Source organism: Coffea arabica, chromosome 2e (assembly GCF_036785885.1).
Source record: "Coffea arabica cultivar ET-39 chromosome 2e, Coffea Arabica ET-39 HiFi, whole genome shotgun sequence".
Classification (NCBI taxonomy): domain Eukaryota; kingdom Viridiplantae; phylum Streptophyta; class Magnoliopsida; order Gentianales; family Rubiaceae; genus Coffea; species Coffea arabica.
This window is the reverse complement of record NC_092313.1, coordinates 4,589,931-4,607,936: the sequence shown is the minus strand read 5'-3', so window position 1 is coordinate 4,607,936 and position 18,006 is coordinate 4,589,931. Positions and strand designations below refer to the sequence as shown.

Sequence of the window (18,006 nt, the reverse complement as noted above, 5' to 3'; positions counted from 1 at the left end):
TATAACTACAATCACTAATTCATTATTGTGTTTATACTTTTTTTTTGAGAAAAAAGTGTTACTCTATTAAGTGTAATTAGAAATTTAGTATAAATGTATTAGTAAATTCTATTAGTAGATATGTCTAATTATTCATATAATTGATAATATCAATTATATTACATACATTATATAATACATCTAACTAATATATCATTATCATAAGTTTATAACTAATTAAATTACATATTATATATAGTTATTTATATATATATACTTTTTTTTTTGCGGGTGGCGGGCGGGGGTATACTCCCCCGCCCCCTGCCCCGTTTCTAAACGGGGGGAAAAAATTCCCCCCGCCCCCGCCCCAACCCACGCCCCGAGAGCCTCCCGCGGGCACCCGCCCCCATTGTCATCCCTAACTGCAATTGAGTCGAGTCAAACTCGAGTATTACCATACTCGAGTTCGACTCGACATACAGATAGGGTGCTCAAACTCGAGCTCGAGCGAGTAGTATCATTGGAGATCGAGCTCGAGTTTGAAGTTTGCTCGCAGTACTCAAGCTCGACTCGCATGAGCTCGAGTCCATGCGAGTCTTATCGAGCTCAGTCAAGTTCGAGTTATTAAATTTCATTTTCTTGATAATTTTTGAGTGAAAAGACATTATTGCCCTTTTAAAATTTTTATATGATTTGAAACATTTCGTAAATTCGACAATTCTTTTGGATATAAGGGTAATTTTATAATAATAATATATTAAATAATTAAAATTAAAATGCTCGATAAGGCTCGTCGAACCTTCGAGCATTGCTTCTGGATACTCGAACTCGGTTTGACTGAGTTCGAGTTAAGCTTTTGACCGTAGCTCGCGAGCAGTTCGGTTTGATTACATCCCTACTGACAAACCGAGTTCGACTTAAGCTTTTGATCGTAGCTCGCGAGCAGTTCGATTTGATTACATCCCTACTGTGGAGAGACTCATTTAATTTTAGCCTTTTCTTTCCTTCGTACTCGTGCTCCTGCCTGCATTTTTTCATTGACCTTTCTAATTCTTACCTATTGTTCCCGTCCGTAATTTTAAAACGAAAAAAAAATAGAAAAGAAAAAGATACCGCACATAAAAATAAAAAATAAAAAAAGGTACCAAGTTCTCCAGCCACATGGTGTGGGCTGTTTCACCATATAAGCAATCCTTTTTTGGTCGCTGGCCCATTCCAAAACCTGGACATGTCATTGAGAATTACCGCAACCACGTGATTCATTTGTCTTTTGTTTCTATTGCTTTTGGACGGATCTCATATTAACAGCAATTAGGGCACTTCTTTTTGGGTAAAAACGAAAACAAGGATTCTCAAATAACAGAAAGCCCAAATTTTTACTCGCAAAAGTTCTATGTATTCAGCCCAACCTAATACTAGTGTTCCTCGATAGCCCAAAACAATCCTCGTATTATATGCCCCCTGTGATTTTGACCTTGAGAAGTTCCTTTTTTTTTTAAATAAAAAATTTAACAGACGAGGGATTTTTCAAATACTATGTAGTAGAGTTTTAGAAGTATATTTTGGGATATTTTTAGACAATATTTAAGAGTAGTAGAGTTTTTAAAATATATTTTGGGATATTTTCTAAATATTTAAAAAAATTTAGACTACTTTTTAGAGTATCCTTTAGAGTACCTTTACAGTATTTGTAAAACTAGTTTTTAAAAAACAACAGGATCCAAACAGAGCCATAGATGCTCCTCTGCATTTTTCTGGTTGATTAATTCATCAATCTTTAAGTGCTCCACTTCTCTACAATTACTCTATTTCTCTGCAACAGTTGAACTTTCAAATTACCACTTCCATAAAATACTCATCCAACAATTGAATGTTTGCACGGCTATTTTTTACTCTCTTTTTTTTTTTTTTTTTTGTATAAGTATTGTACTTCGCTTAAACAAGCTGACCCCTTACATTACATTTTGACAATCCCGCCGGGAAAAAGCCCACCTCATTACAGGTAAAGTTTATGATTTATTAATAATGCCTTCTCAAAAATGCCCACTTATTGTTGGGTCAGAGTGCTGAGCTTGAGCACCTTAAAGATCGTTGGCTGTTAGCATGAGAGATGGAATTATGAAAACATATTTGTGTTGGGCAAGAAAAAACTAAATATTAAATCTTTATTTTTTTTAATAACGATAAGATTTGTATAACCTACTCTATTATATTATAGGGGGAGGATGACCCTAGAGCCTATGGGAGGCAGCAACAAAAGTGGCAAGCCACAAATAGTTCCTACTATATTCTATTATATGGGGAGAGTGACCTTAGCCTATGGGAGGCAGCAACAATAGTGGCAAGCCACAAATAATTATTGGGAGGCAAGATTTGAACGCTTAACCTCCTACCCACAATTAAGATTTAAAGTTTTGGTGGTGACCAACAGATTAAATTAAATGGCTGTTGGCTTTTGGCTATTAAATCTTTTTTTCTGGTAAGGGGAAAAACAAATTATTCTAGGCAAGTAATAGTGGTACAAGTACAACATAGTACTATTACAATAGTTACAACACGGTCGGGGCGCTGATACCCAAAGATGAGCTTGAGCTACTCTTTTTTTTTTTTTTTTGATAATGAGGTTGAACTACTCTTAGATGCATAAAAAGCTTAAAAATCAGCCCTGATTCATTTGATCTTAGGGATTAAGTATACATTATTGGAATGAAGATTCGTTTGCCCCGTTTACTTTCTACTCGTGATTTTATTATGCAGGACTTTCTCGTTTTAGATGTATGCAGTTGTAGATATTCTAGTGAGGTTAATATGATCCAACCAGTAAAAATGCATGTCAGCGGAAGGTTTGAGTTCCAGTGACAGAGCCAGGATTTTTTCTCTGGGGGTTAAAATTTTTACTAACGAAATTATTTTAATATGTTATGTTTAAAATAATTTTCACATATTTAAAAATATAACATCTAAAAATATCAAATATTAACTTTAATTATAAATGTATGTAAAAAATAATTAAATTTTTTTTGGAAAAAAATTAATTCAAAGGTGGCTAATTCGTGTGTATGTGTGTGTACATAAAAACTCTCATACTATAAACTAAATTTGTAAAAAATTAAGAAGGCCAACTTTATTTTACATATACATTTACACACTATAAATTAAAATTTTCAAAATTTAGGAGGGCCATGGCCCATCAGCTCCCCTTGACTTCTTCATTGTTGAGTTCAATTATCAATTCAAACATGCCACATCAATAAAACGTTTTATTACGTAGACTTTGGATTTTCTCGTTTTAGACATCGACTTATGAATGATCTATTGAGGTTTTACCTCAATATGATCCAACCACTAAAATGATTGTCAGCCACAAATCGAAACTTGTCTGTGGCAAAATGAGAAAAAAAATGTCTTTCATGTATTTCTTTTCAAATCCAATTTCGTGCACGTCTCCAACGTTTACTTCAGAGACATTAAAATTTTGGATTAATCATTTATACATTAATAGTGTATACACTATCAACATTAGATATATGACAACTCATCTGAATTTAAATTTGAATTCCAAAATTTGTTCATATGTAATGCATTTAACCGTGACTATGTATACACTGTCATTATATATAAGATTTATTATAAAACTTTCAGATTGGTATTTATGATACAAACTCTTGTAGAATCCTGTCCCCCGTTTTTTTTAGGTATAATCTACAGAGGTCCGTATCCGTTCGAGCCGGGCCGGGCCCCTTGCAGGGGGAAGCTCTCCCAACATTTGTTTTTCCATTCCCATGGGTTTCGAATCCGAGACCTCATAGTTAAGGGATACAAGTCCCTTCCACTTGCACCAATATCCGTTGGTTCCCCCGTGCCCCGTGCAATGTCTTTTCACCATCTTTCATGAACTCGTTATTCTAATTTGTGTTCTTTCTATAAAAGGTGAATCCGGTATGCAAAAGTTTAAATCACTTCACAAAAATTTTCTCAATTTAGGAGTGGATAATGATATTTAAAATTAAGAGTATATCGTGTCCTTTGCCGTAAGAACACAAAATACCAAAAAAAAAAAAAAACCCTTGTAATTTAACAACTTATGCAAAGTCATAATCAATACTCCAAATTCAGATTCTATGCTGCCAATTATAATTATTTTAAAGGACAACAAGAAACCACTCTTAGCCACTAAAATTCTAAGTCTATTGTTATCCTATTACTTTACCCTAAATTTTAGATATTTTCATTCCTAAAGTTTAGATACTTTTTCGAGTACTTATCCAAAGCAAAACATACAAAGTTTATGTATGTATATGTATATATATATATATGTATGTATGTATGTATGTGTATATATATAATTGCTATAATATTATAAAATTATCTGATTATCTCGCTACTTTTCTTTTGATCTCTAGATCAACATACTAAAAAAAATGAAATTGTTTTATAAATATTTTGGCATTCAATTTATACCTAGTTTTTGAATGGTGAAAAGTAGATCAAAATTGTAAAAAATTGTGATGATTAATTAGACTGCAAAACTTAGTCAATTTTACATCAAAATTTTATGTAAAACTAACATAAGTAATAAAATATATTGTTAATGGTGTTGATTTTTGAAAACAATTCCTAAATTAATTTTGATATAGTGTAATAGTAGGGGTGTGAATTGGAATCGAAATCGGAACTTTAAAATCAAAAATTTTTCGCAATTTTGGTATCATAATTTCCGACCTAATTCGATTTTGAATCCACCAACTCCAAATTCAAATTCGTTCCAAATTCAATTCGGAATTCGGTAAATTCCGATTTCACCGAATTCAGGAATATAAAAATTATTATTATTATACAAATGTTATATTACATATATATTAAAAAATTATTATACATATATATATACATGAAAAATGAATTTGAAATCAAAATAGGAATTTCGAATTACCAAATTAAAGAATATAAAAATTATTATGTAATATAAATGTTATATTACATAGATATATAAAATTATATATATATGAAAAACGAATTTGAAATTGAAATAGGATTCCGATTTCTGATTTCGATTTCAATTTCGAATTGTGAAATCGGGATTTCCGATTTGAAAAATCCCATTACCGAATTCAAACCAAATTCGCATAATTCGAAATCAGAAAACCTGATTTCAGTTTCGAATTCCGAATTACTGATTTTAAAAATTCTGAATTCAATCGATAAATCGAAAATTTTTGATTTTGCACACTCCTACGTAATGGATAGAAATTCTCTCCAATGTAATAGAGAAGAGTTTAGTCTGTATTATCCGTTTCTTAAATTCTATCATTCCCTTGCTAAAAAAAGAACCTTTTTTCTTTGAAAAAAGAATAAAGTTGTAACGTGTGTGATGTTATTAAAATCCTGTTATAAAATTACATGGTAGTAACAAGGATGTTTAAACTCTTATACAATACGCAACATTTTTCCATGCCTAGTGCACCCCACTGTTACCATAGGATAATTCTGTTCTGTATCTAATTTTACCTAATGTCACCTTCGCCAGATCCAATAATTGAAGCTCGGCCAAAACCGTGTATATAAGGAGCATGTACTGGCACTTCCACTGAACTTCAAAAGCTTAGCCTAGCACTTGTGTAATACTTGCAACCTTTGCCGATATGGCAATGCCTGTCGAGCCTTCCCTAATCCTTGCTTTTATCCTCCTCTTTATCATCATCAAATGGGGATATAATTCCTTGAAGAAAAGCAGGCTTGGTCCAAAACTTCCCCCTGGCCCATCACCATGGCCTATCGTAGGCAACATCCCTGAGCTCTACAAGAACAAGCCACCGTTTTATTGGATCGATGGCATAATGAAAAAACTCAATACCGACGTTGCATGCTTCCGTTTAGGCAGCGTCCATGTCATCGTGGTGAATTCACCCCAGGTAGCTCGGGAATTCTTGCACAATCATGATGACCAACTGGCCTCCAGACCCTTCACCATGGCTACTGAACTCTCCAGCCGTGGCTTCCTGAGCATGGCTGTTTCTCCATGGGGTCCTCAGTGGAAGAAAATGAGAAAAATGTACACAAGTGAGTTGATGACCCCCGCGAGACATAGGTGGTTAATCGAGAAAAGGAACCAAGAAGCAGATAACTACGTGTCTTTCATTCTTAATCAGTGCAAGAGTTCTGGCAGAGATGGCGCTGTCGTTGATGTCAGAACAGCCCTCCGTCATTATGCTATAAATGTTGTTAGGAAGGTTGTTTTCAACACAAGATACTTCGGGGAAGGTGGGAAAGATGGAGGTCCAGGTGAAGAAGAAAAAGAGCATGTCAAAGCAATCTTCACAATTCTTCGGCACCTCTATGCATTCTGTGCATCCGATTATTTGCCTTGGTTGAGGGTGCTGGATATAGACAATCACGAGAAAATTGTGAAGGAGGCTTTAGGAGTTATGAACAAGTACCATGACCCAATCATAGAGGAAAGGATTACGAAACGCAGAATCAATGGAGAGAAACAAGAGCCACAAGATTTACTAGATGTTATGATATCGCTTAAGGATGCAACAGGGAAGCCATTATTATCAGAAGAAGAGATCAAAGCACAATGCATTGTGAGCAGTGACGGAGCCAGGATTTTTTTTGGGGGGGGCCAAAATTTTTTCCTAATCAAATTATCTTAATATATTATGTTCAAAATAATTTTCTTCTATTTAAATATATGACATCTAAAAATATCAAATATTAAATTAAATTATAAAGGTATGTCTATTCATAAATATGCGGTACAGTCATAACAAAAATTAACAAAAAAGATAACATTTGATTAAATATCTTATAACATCACAAACCATCCAATTTGCACATTATGAGAAGATGCTCTCCAACATGTCACCTATGCAATATATATATATATATATATATATATATATATATATATATATATATATATATATATAACCATGTAATATAAATGTAACTATTTTCAATTGAAAAAAGATAAAAGTTATGTTAACATACTTTGAAATTTCAACATCTTTTTTTTGAAGTAAATTGAGCTCTACGCTCTTTCATAGAACTAAATTCATTTATGATTGACTCACTGCTAAAATTTTCAGCAACTTCCTTTTCTATATATACAGTTAGACAAATCATTCAAGAAATTATCTTCCATCTTGTTTTGGAGCTTTGTCTTGATTATTTTCATAATTGAAAATACCCACTCTGTAGTTGCAGTTAATACAGGAAGAGTAAGAACAAATCTAATCAATCTATCAATAAGAGAATATATCACTAGGGATGGCAATGGGGCGGGTGACCGGCGGGCACCCGTCCCCAACCCCCGCCCCGTCACTCGTTTGAAACAAAAAAAAAATATATATATACATAATTATATATATAATGATATTATCTTTTTTTTTACTTCAACGTTTTTAGATATACTTTGCTCAACTCTCTCTGATCAACTTTGCTTGAGTCCAGCTTTGAACAACAAAATGGGTCAAAGATGTGGCTAATTAATTAAGGAACCTGTAAACACGAGAGCCGTCCTCTACTCAAGTCAGAACAGCTCTCTTTTTTATTAGACAATACATTATAAAACACATCTTCAAAATATTTAAGCACAAAGCGCCCGTTGTATACTAAAGCACTAGTTTTAGGCTGAAAGCTCAAACTTCAGAATAATAAGCTACATCCAAAGGAATTTATTAGAGAGCCTTGAGGATTTCATCAGCACCAGAGACGGTGAAATCAGCACCAAATATGTTTATTAATATATTTATATTAAATTCGTAACTATATATAGGGGGTTTTCCGGCGGCTTGGGGGGGGCTTAAGCCCCCACCAGCCCCCCCTTAAATCCGTGGCTGATTGTGAGTACAACTTCTTTCGAAATCTCTCTCTCTCTCTCTCTATATATATATAGATATATTTGCGGTTTCTAAGAATTTAATTTGGCTAACTAGTCGTATCACGTGGATTAAGGAGTTGGCATTGATAGGGAGGACGATAAATTAAAATTGGAAATGCGAATAAAGTAAAAATAAAAATAAAAATTTACGGATCTAATATTATGCACTGTACTAATATGGTAAATCAAACAAACTTTTCGCCTGTTTAAGTTTAGAGGAAGATCCGCTCTAGTGTTTAGTCAATTGCTCAATTCTAGTTAGATGCCTACATCGATCCTAATTCTCTATTACAGCCCCGGAGGCACCTATAGTCCCCTTTATAGTTAGTTATTCCGTCCAACTACGACATGGATCTACAATTCTAAAACAGAAAAACTTTACCCTAAAAATTGTATATACCTAAGATACTCTTTATAGGCAAATAACGAAATAAATGATATAGTGTATACACGATAGTGGTATAAAACTATGCATAGCAGATCGTCATTAATTGCTATATACCCATATAATAAAATAAACTTTTAAGATTTATATTAGGGATTGATCTTTTGTACACTTTTAGCGTAAGAAAAAATTCTACACTAGCACGTATAGATGAATGTCATACAATCTTTATTTGAATTTGAAATTCAATTTTTACCCACGTGACATGCATTTAAATTTGTTAGTATAAAAAAAAAAATCTCTACACTAACATGAAAGATTTATCTATTAAATTTGGTACCCGAGTAAAAAATAGGCACGTTGTTAGTTAATCCTTGAAGTATAAATTTCTTTCACAAAAGTCTTGCAATTCAAAGGTGAATAGTGTATTTTTAAAGTATTAATAGCGAATTCAACTTCCTCTTCTAGTTTGCATGGAGTGTATCACACCATATAGAAAAAGCCATATATAGAGTATTATGTAAGTCCTATGGTTTAGAAAACCTTAATAGGATATGCATTCAATTTGAATCTGAACCATTTTCTGGTCAACAAGAGAACAAAACGTAAAGACCTTTTTCATCTTTAACGCAAGTATTATGTAAGCCATAGAGTATTTGGATAGGAGTTTATTTGAAATATTATTTAGAATAATTACTGTGACACTTTTTAAAATGTGATTGAAAAAATCAAAAAATACTTGAAAAATATATTTGTAATGCAGGTAAATAACTTTTGTAGAAATAATTATGCCTATCTAAATACACCATATTCCTCCTGTTTTTAGTGGTGAAGTCATCAAAAATATCTTTTATTACAATACCGATCGAACGAAACACGTTGGCTCGGAAGGAAATGATTGACAAATCGTCTGACAAGTTTGGAATCAGTTAGTGCCAGGACAAAGAATACGATACTTTTGGAAATGGTGCACCAGAAAAGGAAATGGAGTAATACAAACTGATCTACCTAACTTGTCGGAAAACCTAAAATGGCTAAGGGACGTCGTCATATGATATGATGCGAGTTTTGATTGCTAAAGTGGACATCACATCACTCCATGACAAAATATCCATAATCAACTCATTTTCGCTTGTTCTGCCTGCAATAATTTTTTTTGATTGATTACTGAATGGGACTGTAGTGGAACGATGACAGAGCACCAACAATTTTGATGTAAATCCCAACCACCACTCCCCCAGGCCACCCAACGGGGGAAAAATGTCATCAAATTTTTTTGCTTATGTTTTGCTTGAGGTGACATTGCAGGAGCTGTTCTTCGGGGTGGATAGTCCGACGACTTCGCTAGAGTGGGCTGTGGCACAAATGATCAACAAACCGGAGATTCAACAGAAGGCCGTAGATGAGGTTGACAGGGTGGTGGGAAAAGGAAGACTGGTTCAAGAATCCGATATTCCGCAATTAAACTACATCAAGGCATGCGTAAAAGAGTCTTTGAGACTCCACCCCATTACACCCTTTAACTTGCCTCACGTTTCCATGTCGAACATAGTCGTTGGTGGTTACTTCATTCCCAAAGGCAGCCACATCCTGTTGGGCCGCCGAGGACTTGGTCGGAATCCTAAAGTGTGGCAGGAGCCCCTGGAGTTTAAGCCCGAACGTTACTTCAATGACGATAAATCAAGTAAAATAGAGCTGATGGAGCCAGAGCTAAGGTTGGTTACCTTCAGTTCAGGTAAACGAGCTTGTCCAGGGATTGCACTGGGAACTGCGTTAAGCGTGATAGCATTGGGAAGGATTTTGCAAGGATTTGCTTGGAGTGTGCCGGAAAATGAAGGAAAGATCGATCTCTCTGAAGCACCCAATGAATTCGAAATGGCCAAACCGCTGCATGCACATGCCAGCCCACGTTTGCCTGCCACAACATATCCAATTATCTCATAAATTCTGAAACTTGAGCGGAAAACTTTAAGTTAAGGAACTTGTTGGTGATTAAAATCTTAATCTGGTCAGTGAATTGGCTTGTGCTTGCTACTTTGTCTCAATCCAGGGGTGGACAGTCGGGTTTCTGGATTTGTTTTGTGTTTCAATAATTAATAGCTCTAAACACACCCCTTTGAGTTTCTGTAATTTCTGTTGTTATTGTTATTGAATAAAGTTCAGTTGTTTTAGACCGATCAAAGTCTAAAATTCACTGGGTATTTGCCATATTAAAAACAGGAATATCAGTATAGTTGCACAAAAAGACGTGACTTGAACAAATATCTGCCTCTACACATTTGTATTTACTAGGTATTCTGCCCTGACGCTATGCGTCAGGTAGGTAGGACCTGGTAATAGGAAAACAAGGGAAGGAAAAAACACTGGCCAGAGAAAAGCTAAGAAGAAGAATGAGGAACAGGAAAAACACTCCTGGTAAAGAAGGCGAAGAAAAGAAAAAGTAACAGCTCCCAAAACTCTGAAGCGGTGCGCACTGGATTCAGCACAGAACCAAGAACAGAATGAGAGGAAATTGCTGACCGCCAAAATGTTCCCATCCAAGAAGCCCACGCGGACAGAAGTGAATTTCCATCAAACCATTGCCGTCCAATGCCAAAAGGCCAAAACACAGCTCAAGTTCACAAAAATCACAGTATAACCGGCCCACCAAACACAGCTTGCTCAGAAGATCAATTAGGTGAGAAAGTAAAGACATCACCCTGCAAAACCAGAGACTGCTGCGGACACTATCCACCACCTACTCACCAATGCAGCCAAAGCAACTACAATTATACAAGAGATTGGGAAACCAAACACACGTCTGAAGTGAATTATACAAGAGGACCACACCGACAGAAGCGAATTTCCAAGAAAGCTAATTAAACAGCGAATTACTTGAAAAGCAAAAGAAAACTTTTCAAGTCATTTCTGAAGCTACCAACGAAAACTAAAAAGAAGAAGAAAGCTAAAAGAGAAGAAAGGTTCCAGCAAAGCCAACTAAACAGTGAATCACTTCAAAAGCAAAAGAAAATTTTTCAAGTCATTTCTGAAGCTGCCAAAGAAAACTAAGAAGAAGAAGATAGCTAAAAGAGAAGAAAGAAAACTACTGACCGCCCACCGCCCACTAACCAGCAGAAATTATTAACTTCCAAAAAACCAAGCAGAACCGGAGCCCGCATGGCAAGAGACCAAGCCTTGTCTGCATCAACGTGTCGCCAAGCTGCCCCAATATCATGCAACCAAGAAATCATGCAACCAAGAATCATAAAATTCCAGAAAAACCAATGCCACCCATCAGCAAAAGACCAAAACGCCCCTCAAGCTCACACAAATCACGGCATAACCGGTCCACCAGGCACTGTTCACAAGCCTATTGACACTTTATATATGTAAGATTTGCCATTTGCTTCCTATGACAGAAAACAAATTGAATATCTTTATTTTGTGTATGGTAAAAGCTTGCAATGCCATATTCCCCCTTATGGTGTACTTTAATTCATACTTTAATCCTTAATCTTTGGTTTGTGTCATTTTACCCCCTTTCAAACCAAATTACCCCTTCATTATTCTAACCTCTGTTTTTTCATTTTCTTCTCACTACCCTTTTTGTTTTCCCCTTCATTATCTTCTTTTTCTCCTTGTTGTTTCTTTTCTCGTTCCTTCTTTCACAAGCCCAATATCTTATCGGTAGACATCTTGTTTAAAAAAACATACCAAACGGGAGATTCTCAAAAATTTCAATTCTCAAAACTCAACTCAATAAATTGAGGACTATAGAGTAGACCTTATATGTGTTTTTTTTTTCATCCAATCTGCCATTTTCTTCCTTATTCCTTCTCCCTAGCCCACTCTATAACCATCAAACCCATCTTCATCTCACTTTGCTATCATTGACCAAGAAAAAAAGAATACACAGGCACGCATAGACAAAGTTGGGTTTGATAGGTTGCCGATACCCGGGGTCACCAGCGTATAGTGCAGCAGGATTGTCAAAGTTTGTGCTATTAGTTCTTGATTATTATTATTTTTTTGTTTATAAATACTCTTCCTGAAAATTCAATTCTTCCTTTTTTTTTCTGGATAATTACAATAAGGGGATATTTATGATGCAGTGTAGTTAGAGCTTTGGGACTCGAGTGAAGAAAACAGGAGACGAGAAAACAAGAGAAGAAAGGGGAAAAAAAAAAAGAACAATAAAAAAATCAAAATACTAAAGGCATAATTTTGTTCTCATCGGAATGAATGAAGTGACATAAACGAAAGATTAGGAGATAAATTAAAGATAATATGATATATACTCTAATCAGCCCTTTTAATAATCAATCACTATTATACAATCAATTATCACTTTGACCGAAAGAAAGGACAAAATGCTTCAAAACACAAAAAGTTAAGAGGCAAAATGCAAATCACTCTAAAACGTTAAGGGTGTTTAATGCTATTAATATTAAAATAGCAATAGAGGAGTTTCGTTAGGAAAAGGTTCTTCATAGTAGGAAAGATAAGAGCGAGGGAAGGAAAGGTAGGAAAATTTAAAATTAATAGTAAGTGTGTGTTTGTACTTTGGATAATACTATATTATTTGAGAGAATTTTTTTTAAAAAAAATGCAAATAATTAAAAATTAACAAATAGACTGGTACCAAACTACCAATGTACCATCCAAAAGCGAGAGATATGTTTAAGTAACGGTACAAAATCGGAAGTTGACATGAATGGCCCCATGAGCCAGGAAAAGGCGGCAATAGTGTGTCTTTTGCGTCCGCTGAACCCTATGTGGCAGTGGCTCCAATATTTGAATTTGAAGAAGGAAATACTCCACTACACTACACTACAAAATAATAAACCAAAAGCCGTAGCAGCAGCCCATTAGGCCGTCGTCGTCTCTCATGAGTTACTTATGACCCAAAACGTTGCTTAGCTGACACTTTCTAGTACTCTTTCTTACTCCCAAGTCCTATGTATAGTGTCAGCAAACATACATCAAACAAAACAAAAGGTTGCAAATGCAAAGATTCCATCTTTTCTCCCAACCGAAATAAACGCTTTGCCTGTGTGTCAGCGCGCCTCTTCTTCAATTTCAAATCCAAAAACTCTCGACCCGTCTCCGCTCTCCCCCCCCCCCCCCCAACCCCAAAAAAAATATAACGACGACACTATTGGTCCATTTCTTCTTCGCTCTCTTCTTTATCCCCAATGTAATGTACTGATTGATTGATTTCTTCGTTCCTCAGTTACTTACTGCAATAGAATCCTAATTCAGAAGGAACCGATTCTACAGAGTCAATTCTTTTTCATGTTTGTTTTCGACCCTCATCAAGATTTTTCGTCTTGGGTTTTGATTTGGGCTTTTGGGGTTTGGTCCGGGGTCAGAGCTGAAAATCTTGAATTTTTTTTGCGACCGCTTGATTAATGGAGGACGAAAGTGGGGTTTTTGATAAATCCTTGGGAGTCCCTAGATCTGAATTGAAGGTTCGTGACATTACACTTCTACAATTTTTTTGGGTTTTTGACCTCTTGTGTATTCTTTCTTTCTTTCTTTAAAAAAAAAAAAATTAAAGAAACGTTTTTGGGCTGTAAATTTTTCAGGTTTTGGTGGGAGAGAAGAGGGCTCGCCCGGAAGTGGAAGAAAGATCCGAATTTGAACAAAAAAGAGTCAAAACAAGGGATCTTGAATCAGTGTTTCGTTCTGAAGGTATCTCTGTTCTTTACTTGATGGCATCCTTCTTTTTTCTTTTCCATTGAATTTCATATGTCAGCTTGATTAGATAAACAAGTTTAAATTTGAGATATCAAACATTAGGATTTGTTTTTTGGGGTTGGTGGGAATCTACTTGTTAAAGGAACTTAGGTTGACTCAAATGTTTGTTTTTGCTCGACTTCGGCAATTACGCCTCTTGTCATCGTTCCTTAAGTTCCTACCGGGGAGATAACAAAAGAAATTTCACCAGTTCAGAGTTTTGTACTGTCAGGTATCTTCTCAGTGCTGAATTTAGGTAACTTAACAAGATTGGTAGGGTGGAAATGTGGCAGAGTGGTATGTAAGTTTTTGGAAATCGAAATAATGAATTATTATGTCTGCACTTGATAATTGCATAAAAGAACTCCCCCAAATTAAGAAACTGAAGGTCACGGAACGCTGTGTTGCTGGTGCAGAAAGGACAACAAAGGACGCGGTACATCTCGCAGTTGACAATGCAACCAGAGAAATAGACCTCAATGCTAACTTTGGTGCCCCCGACAATGTGCTTGCTGATGATGCTATGGCTCCCAACAATGAGGAATGTAATGTGAGTTTGTTAAATTCAAGAGGTTTTGGCTTAGATCTCAATGAAGGAGACATCTTTACCTTCACCATGAACAAGGAGCCAATTCATCCTTGTGGAATCTATGGACATTCAAAATCTATAGATGATTCTGATTGTGGTAGTTCTTCTGTTGGCCCTTTGGAGGAGAAAGATCCAATGAAGGTTTGGAAAGAGATGAAACAAAATGGATTCATATCGTCTTCTCATGGTGGAGTGCCAATGCCAAAGCCACGTGGAAGAAAACACAAGAACGATGGGATCAAGAGAAAGATGGAGCTTGCTAAAAAAGAACAAGTGGACAGGTTTGCTAAGATGGCTGCTCCTAGTGGGTTGCTTAATGAACTGAATCCTGGGATCATAAATCATGTGAGAAACAAAAAGCAGGTTCATTCTATAATTGAGGCTCTTCTGAAGTCGGAAAGAAATGAGAATTCTCACTCAGGCAGTAGACAGAAAGACCAAACAAAAAGGGGAACAAAAGACTTTAGTGAAGTGAAGGACTTGAAAGTCATAAATCGAGCAGAAACTAAGGGACATTCACTCTCTCATGAAGATGGTTCAATGAATAGTTTGCTGGAGAGAAGGCAGATGAGTGGATATCCGGCATCCTTTAATAACTCAGCTTCGTTGTACTCGGTGCTGACAGGTGTTGATCATGAATCCCGCATGGTTGACACAAGAGCAATGGGAAGTTATTCATCTTTCAAACACCCAAATATAGAAAATGAGGATGAAATACTTGCACTTAAGCTGTCTTCTGCTGGAGCTATTACATCAGAAAATAATAGTTCCTTGTCCAATGAGGAATCAGCAAACCTAACTAGTGTTACTTCACTCTCTGCTCAAGGTTGGTCCTTTTTTTATGAATTTTTTTTCAATAAATGCTCTCTGCCATTCATGCAGTTCTCCAAAATAGTATGAAAAGCACCCTTTTCATCTAGAAGAAAGAGTATCACTTAAGAATTTTCTGTTAAGAATTTGCTACATGTTGAATTTTCTGTGAGGTCACAAGGCCCAAATAACAAACTGAATGATGTCAATTTACGATTTTCATCTAGAAGAAAGAGTATATTAATATTTTAACATGGTATTTCTTTGATCTCCAGCTGCTAGCGTTGCTTCCCATTGGTTGGAACTTCTTCATCAAGACATCAAGGGTCGTCTTGCAGGTGGACCTTTACTCCTTGAAATATCACTGCAATAACACAATATTGGGAGTAAATTCACCTCTAATGTCCTATCTTCATCCATGCAGCATTACGACGTAGTAAGAAGAGGGTGCGGGCTGTTATTCATACTGAGTTGCCTTTCCTATTATCAAAAGAATTCCTGTCTGTCCAAGAGAATGCTCCTTACAACTCAAAAACTGCTGATGCTGGTCATTCTCACAATTCAGCTGCTGATGCACATCGTGCTAAATGGAATGTACTGTTTGATCAGATGGATAGAACATTGTCTGAAGAAGAGAAACAATTGGTAGGTTGGCTTCAAATGCTTGTTTCCTTTATAAGAAAATTTTTCCAAAATCTTCAGTATATTTGTCGCATTGGAGTGATAATACAACATGACATCCATGCTCACCGCTTACAGTTACAGTGAGTTGGCTTGTTATGAACTTATCTAACGCGCTTATTGTTTCAGGAAAGTTGGTTAAACCAAGTAACAGAAATGCAGTTGCATTGTGACACGGGTCTTTTCAAATATAGTACAGCATATAATCTGCAGCATTCAAGCACTTTTGAAAACGATTGCAGGTGAATATTCATGTTGCTAGATTCTACTTTTGTATATTATGACATTGTTTGCATTGCTTACTGTCTAATTTTTTTGCGTTTCATCTTATTTCGGTTCATTTTGGAGCAAATAACAGCATCAGGTTGCTCCATTGTCTTAAAATGCATGTAATATTTGATTTGGCAAACTAATTGAGAAGACATTGAAAATATAGTAATAAGAAGATATGTAGGTACATCACTTAAAATAGTGAAATTTTGTGATGGAGAAGGGCAACAGGTAGACCCAATAGCTTTCTAATAGAACGTCTGGAGTGATTATCACTAGAAATTTGGTTTATAGAAAGTAGGACATTCATTTTCCAACTGGGCAAGTACTAACTACAAGTTCCTTAATAGCGGTTTCTTACAATTCTTTTGAAGGAGTTACAGTCACTCGTTTCTATGCATGACATTGTAAAGCCAAAGAGGAGCCAATGTGAATTGTGCTTAAAACTTAATTTAATCACCACTTCATTTCCTATCGTTCACTGATAACCTGAATATAGCAGTTGGGAAGTCCAAATTTTTGCATCACTTAAATGCCCAGCTGTGCTTTGGTGGAACACTATCTATATGGTTCAGGATTAGAAACGCGTGAACTACTTCCATCTATTCAATTTGAATCTCCAGTTTAAGTCCTTTTTGTCCAATTCGACTTTTATTCTTGATATGATCACATTGAGTCTGCTGTTGCGGTCTCACTTGCAGCAATTGGTTCTCCATCTCCATGAAACTTAGGCTTACAGTATGGAGTATCTTTCCACAGCTCTCTGATTCATATAATTGTTCCTTGAAAAAGCAATTTCTTAAGAAGACACTTTTGGGCACCAGGCTTAGTGACCCATTAACAGTGTTCTCTGAGATTTCTTGCAGCAATCAATAAGCCAACCAGACTTGTGGTGATATGTATGCATCTTTTTGGCACTGAGTCAAACTCACAATCTTTTTGAGTTGGCATTTTGCACTTTTTTTAATGAATTGCCTTAAAATTACTTTCCATGGATTACATTTTAACTCGTTACGTCACTATACTTTAATTTAGTTAAAGTATACTAGAAAATTCCAAGTTGTAATCTTGCTTACTATCGGCAAAATTGCATATTAGATGCAGTTTTCATATGGCAGATCTTTGGTAGTGATTTTCTACAGCTTATGTTCTACAGCTGTTCCATAAGCCGTTGAATGCTGCAGGCTGTCTTAACAGGCATTAGTAGTACGTCAAAATCTGAGTCTTGCCTAGATGTTAAATTTTGGGTTGCAAAGCTTGCAGTTCATTTTAAACTTCTTGTTGCTCTTAATTGTGCATTCTATATTATATATTATAATTGCTCTTAAGCTTTTGCAGTTGATTTGTATATATATATATAAGTATATATTTCTTTTGCAGACTACATAAAGCTGATAACTCAGAGAGGGATTTAGCTGTCAGAGCTGCTGCTGCTTCCATTTATTCAACGTGCAATTTCTTGTTGTCCATGGAGAACTTACCTTGCTGCTGATCACTTTTACATACATTTGACCCTTTTAGCATTGAGTTCCTAATTATACTTGTATTCCTTCTCATGTTTTTAGTCCAGTTGCTAGCCTATAGCATACACAGAGGTCTGATAATAGGAAACTTAGAAACTCTTCAACTTGTATTGCAGGAGTTTGACCTGGTTTATATTTCAATTTTATTTTATGCTTGTGTCCTTGTTCA

General features: G+C 35.7%; 2 protein-coding genes across 2 annotated transcripts; both read left to right on the top strand.

The window, feature by feature from the left end:
- The first annotated feature begins 5,618 nt into the window (after nt 1–5,618).
- On the top strand, nt 5,619–10,447 carry LOC113733442 (tryptophan N-monooxygenase CYP79A68-like). The gene is made up of 2 exons (XM_072081529.1): nt 5,619–6,563; nt 9,555–10,447. The coding sequence occupies exons 1-2, from the start codon at nt 5,619–5,621 to the stop codon at nt 10,188–10,190; spliced, it is 1,581 nt and encodes a 526-aa protein (XP_071937630.1). The 3' UTR covers nt 10,191–10,447.
- A 2,764-nt stretch (nt 10,448–13,211) lies between these two features.
- Nucleotides 13,212–17,992, top strand: LOC113730246 (uncharacterized). Its single transcript, XM_027254806.2, has 7 exons — nt 13,212–13,696; nt 13,814–13,919; nt 14,381–15,379; nt 15,639–15,701; nt 15,788–16,008; nt 16,174–16,286; nt 17,695–17,992. Exons 1-7 carry the CDS (start codon nt 13,637–13,639, stop codon nt 17,804–17,806), a joined length of 1,674 nt encoding a protein of 557 aa, XP_027110607.1. The 5' UTR covers nt 13,212–13,636; the 3' UTR covers nt 17,807–17,992.
- Nucleotides 17,993–18,006: the final 14 nt, after the last annotated feature.

Bases quoted from the DNA above. Each gene is read 5' to 3' on its own strand.
- LOC113730246 (XM_027254806.2), top strand. From the start codon at position 13,637: ATGGAGGACGAAAGTGGGGTTTTTGATAAATCCTTGGGAGTCCCTAGA. The intron at 16,009-16,173 runs GTAGGTTGGCTT...TTATTGTTTCAG, and splicing joins CTGAAGAAGAGAAACAATTG to GAAAGTTGGTTAAACCAAGT. The intron at 16,287-17,694 runs GTGAATATTCAT...TTTCTTTTGCAG, and splicing joins ACTTTTGAAAACGATTGCAG to ACTACATAAAGCTGATAACT.
- LOC113733442 (XM_072081529.1), top strand. From the start codon at position 5,619: ATGGCAATGCCTGTCGAGCCTTCCCTAATCCTTGCTTTTATCCTCCTC. The intron at 6,564-9,554 runs GTGAGCAGTGAC...GTGACATTGCAG, and splicing joins AGATCAAAGCACAATGCATT to GAGCTGTTCTTCGGGGTGGA.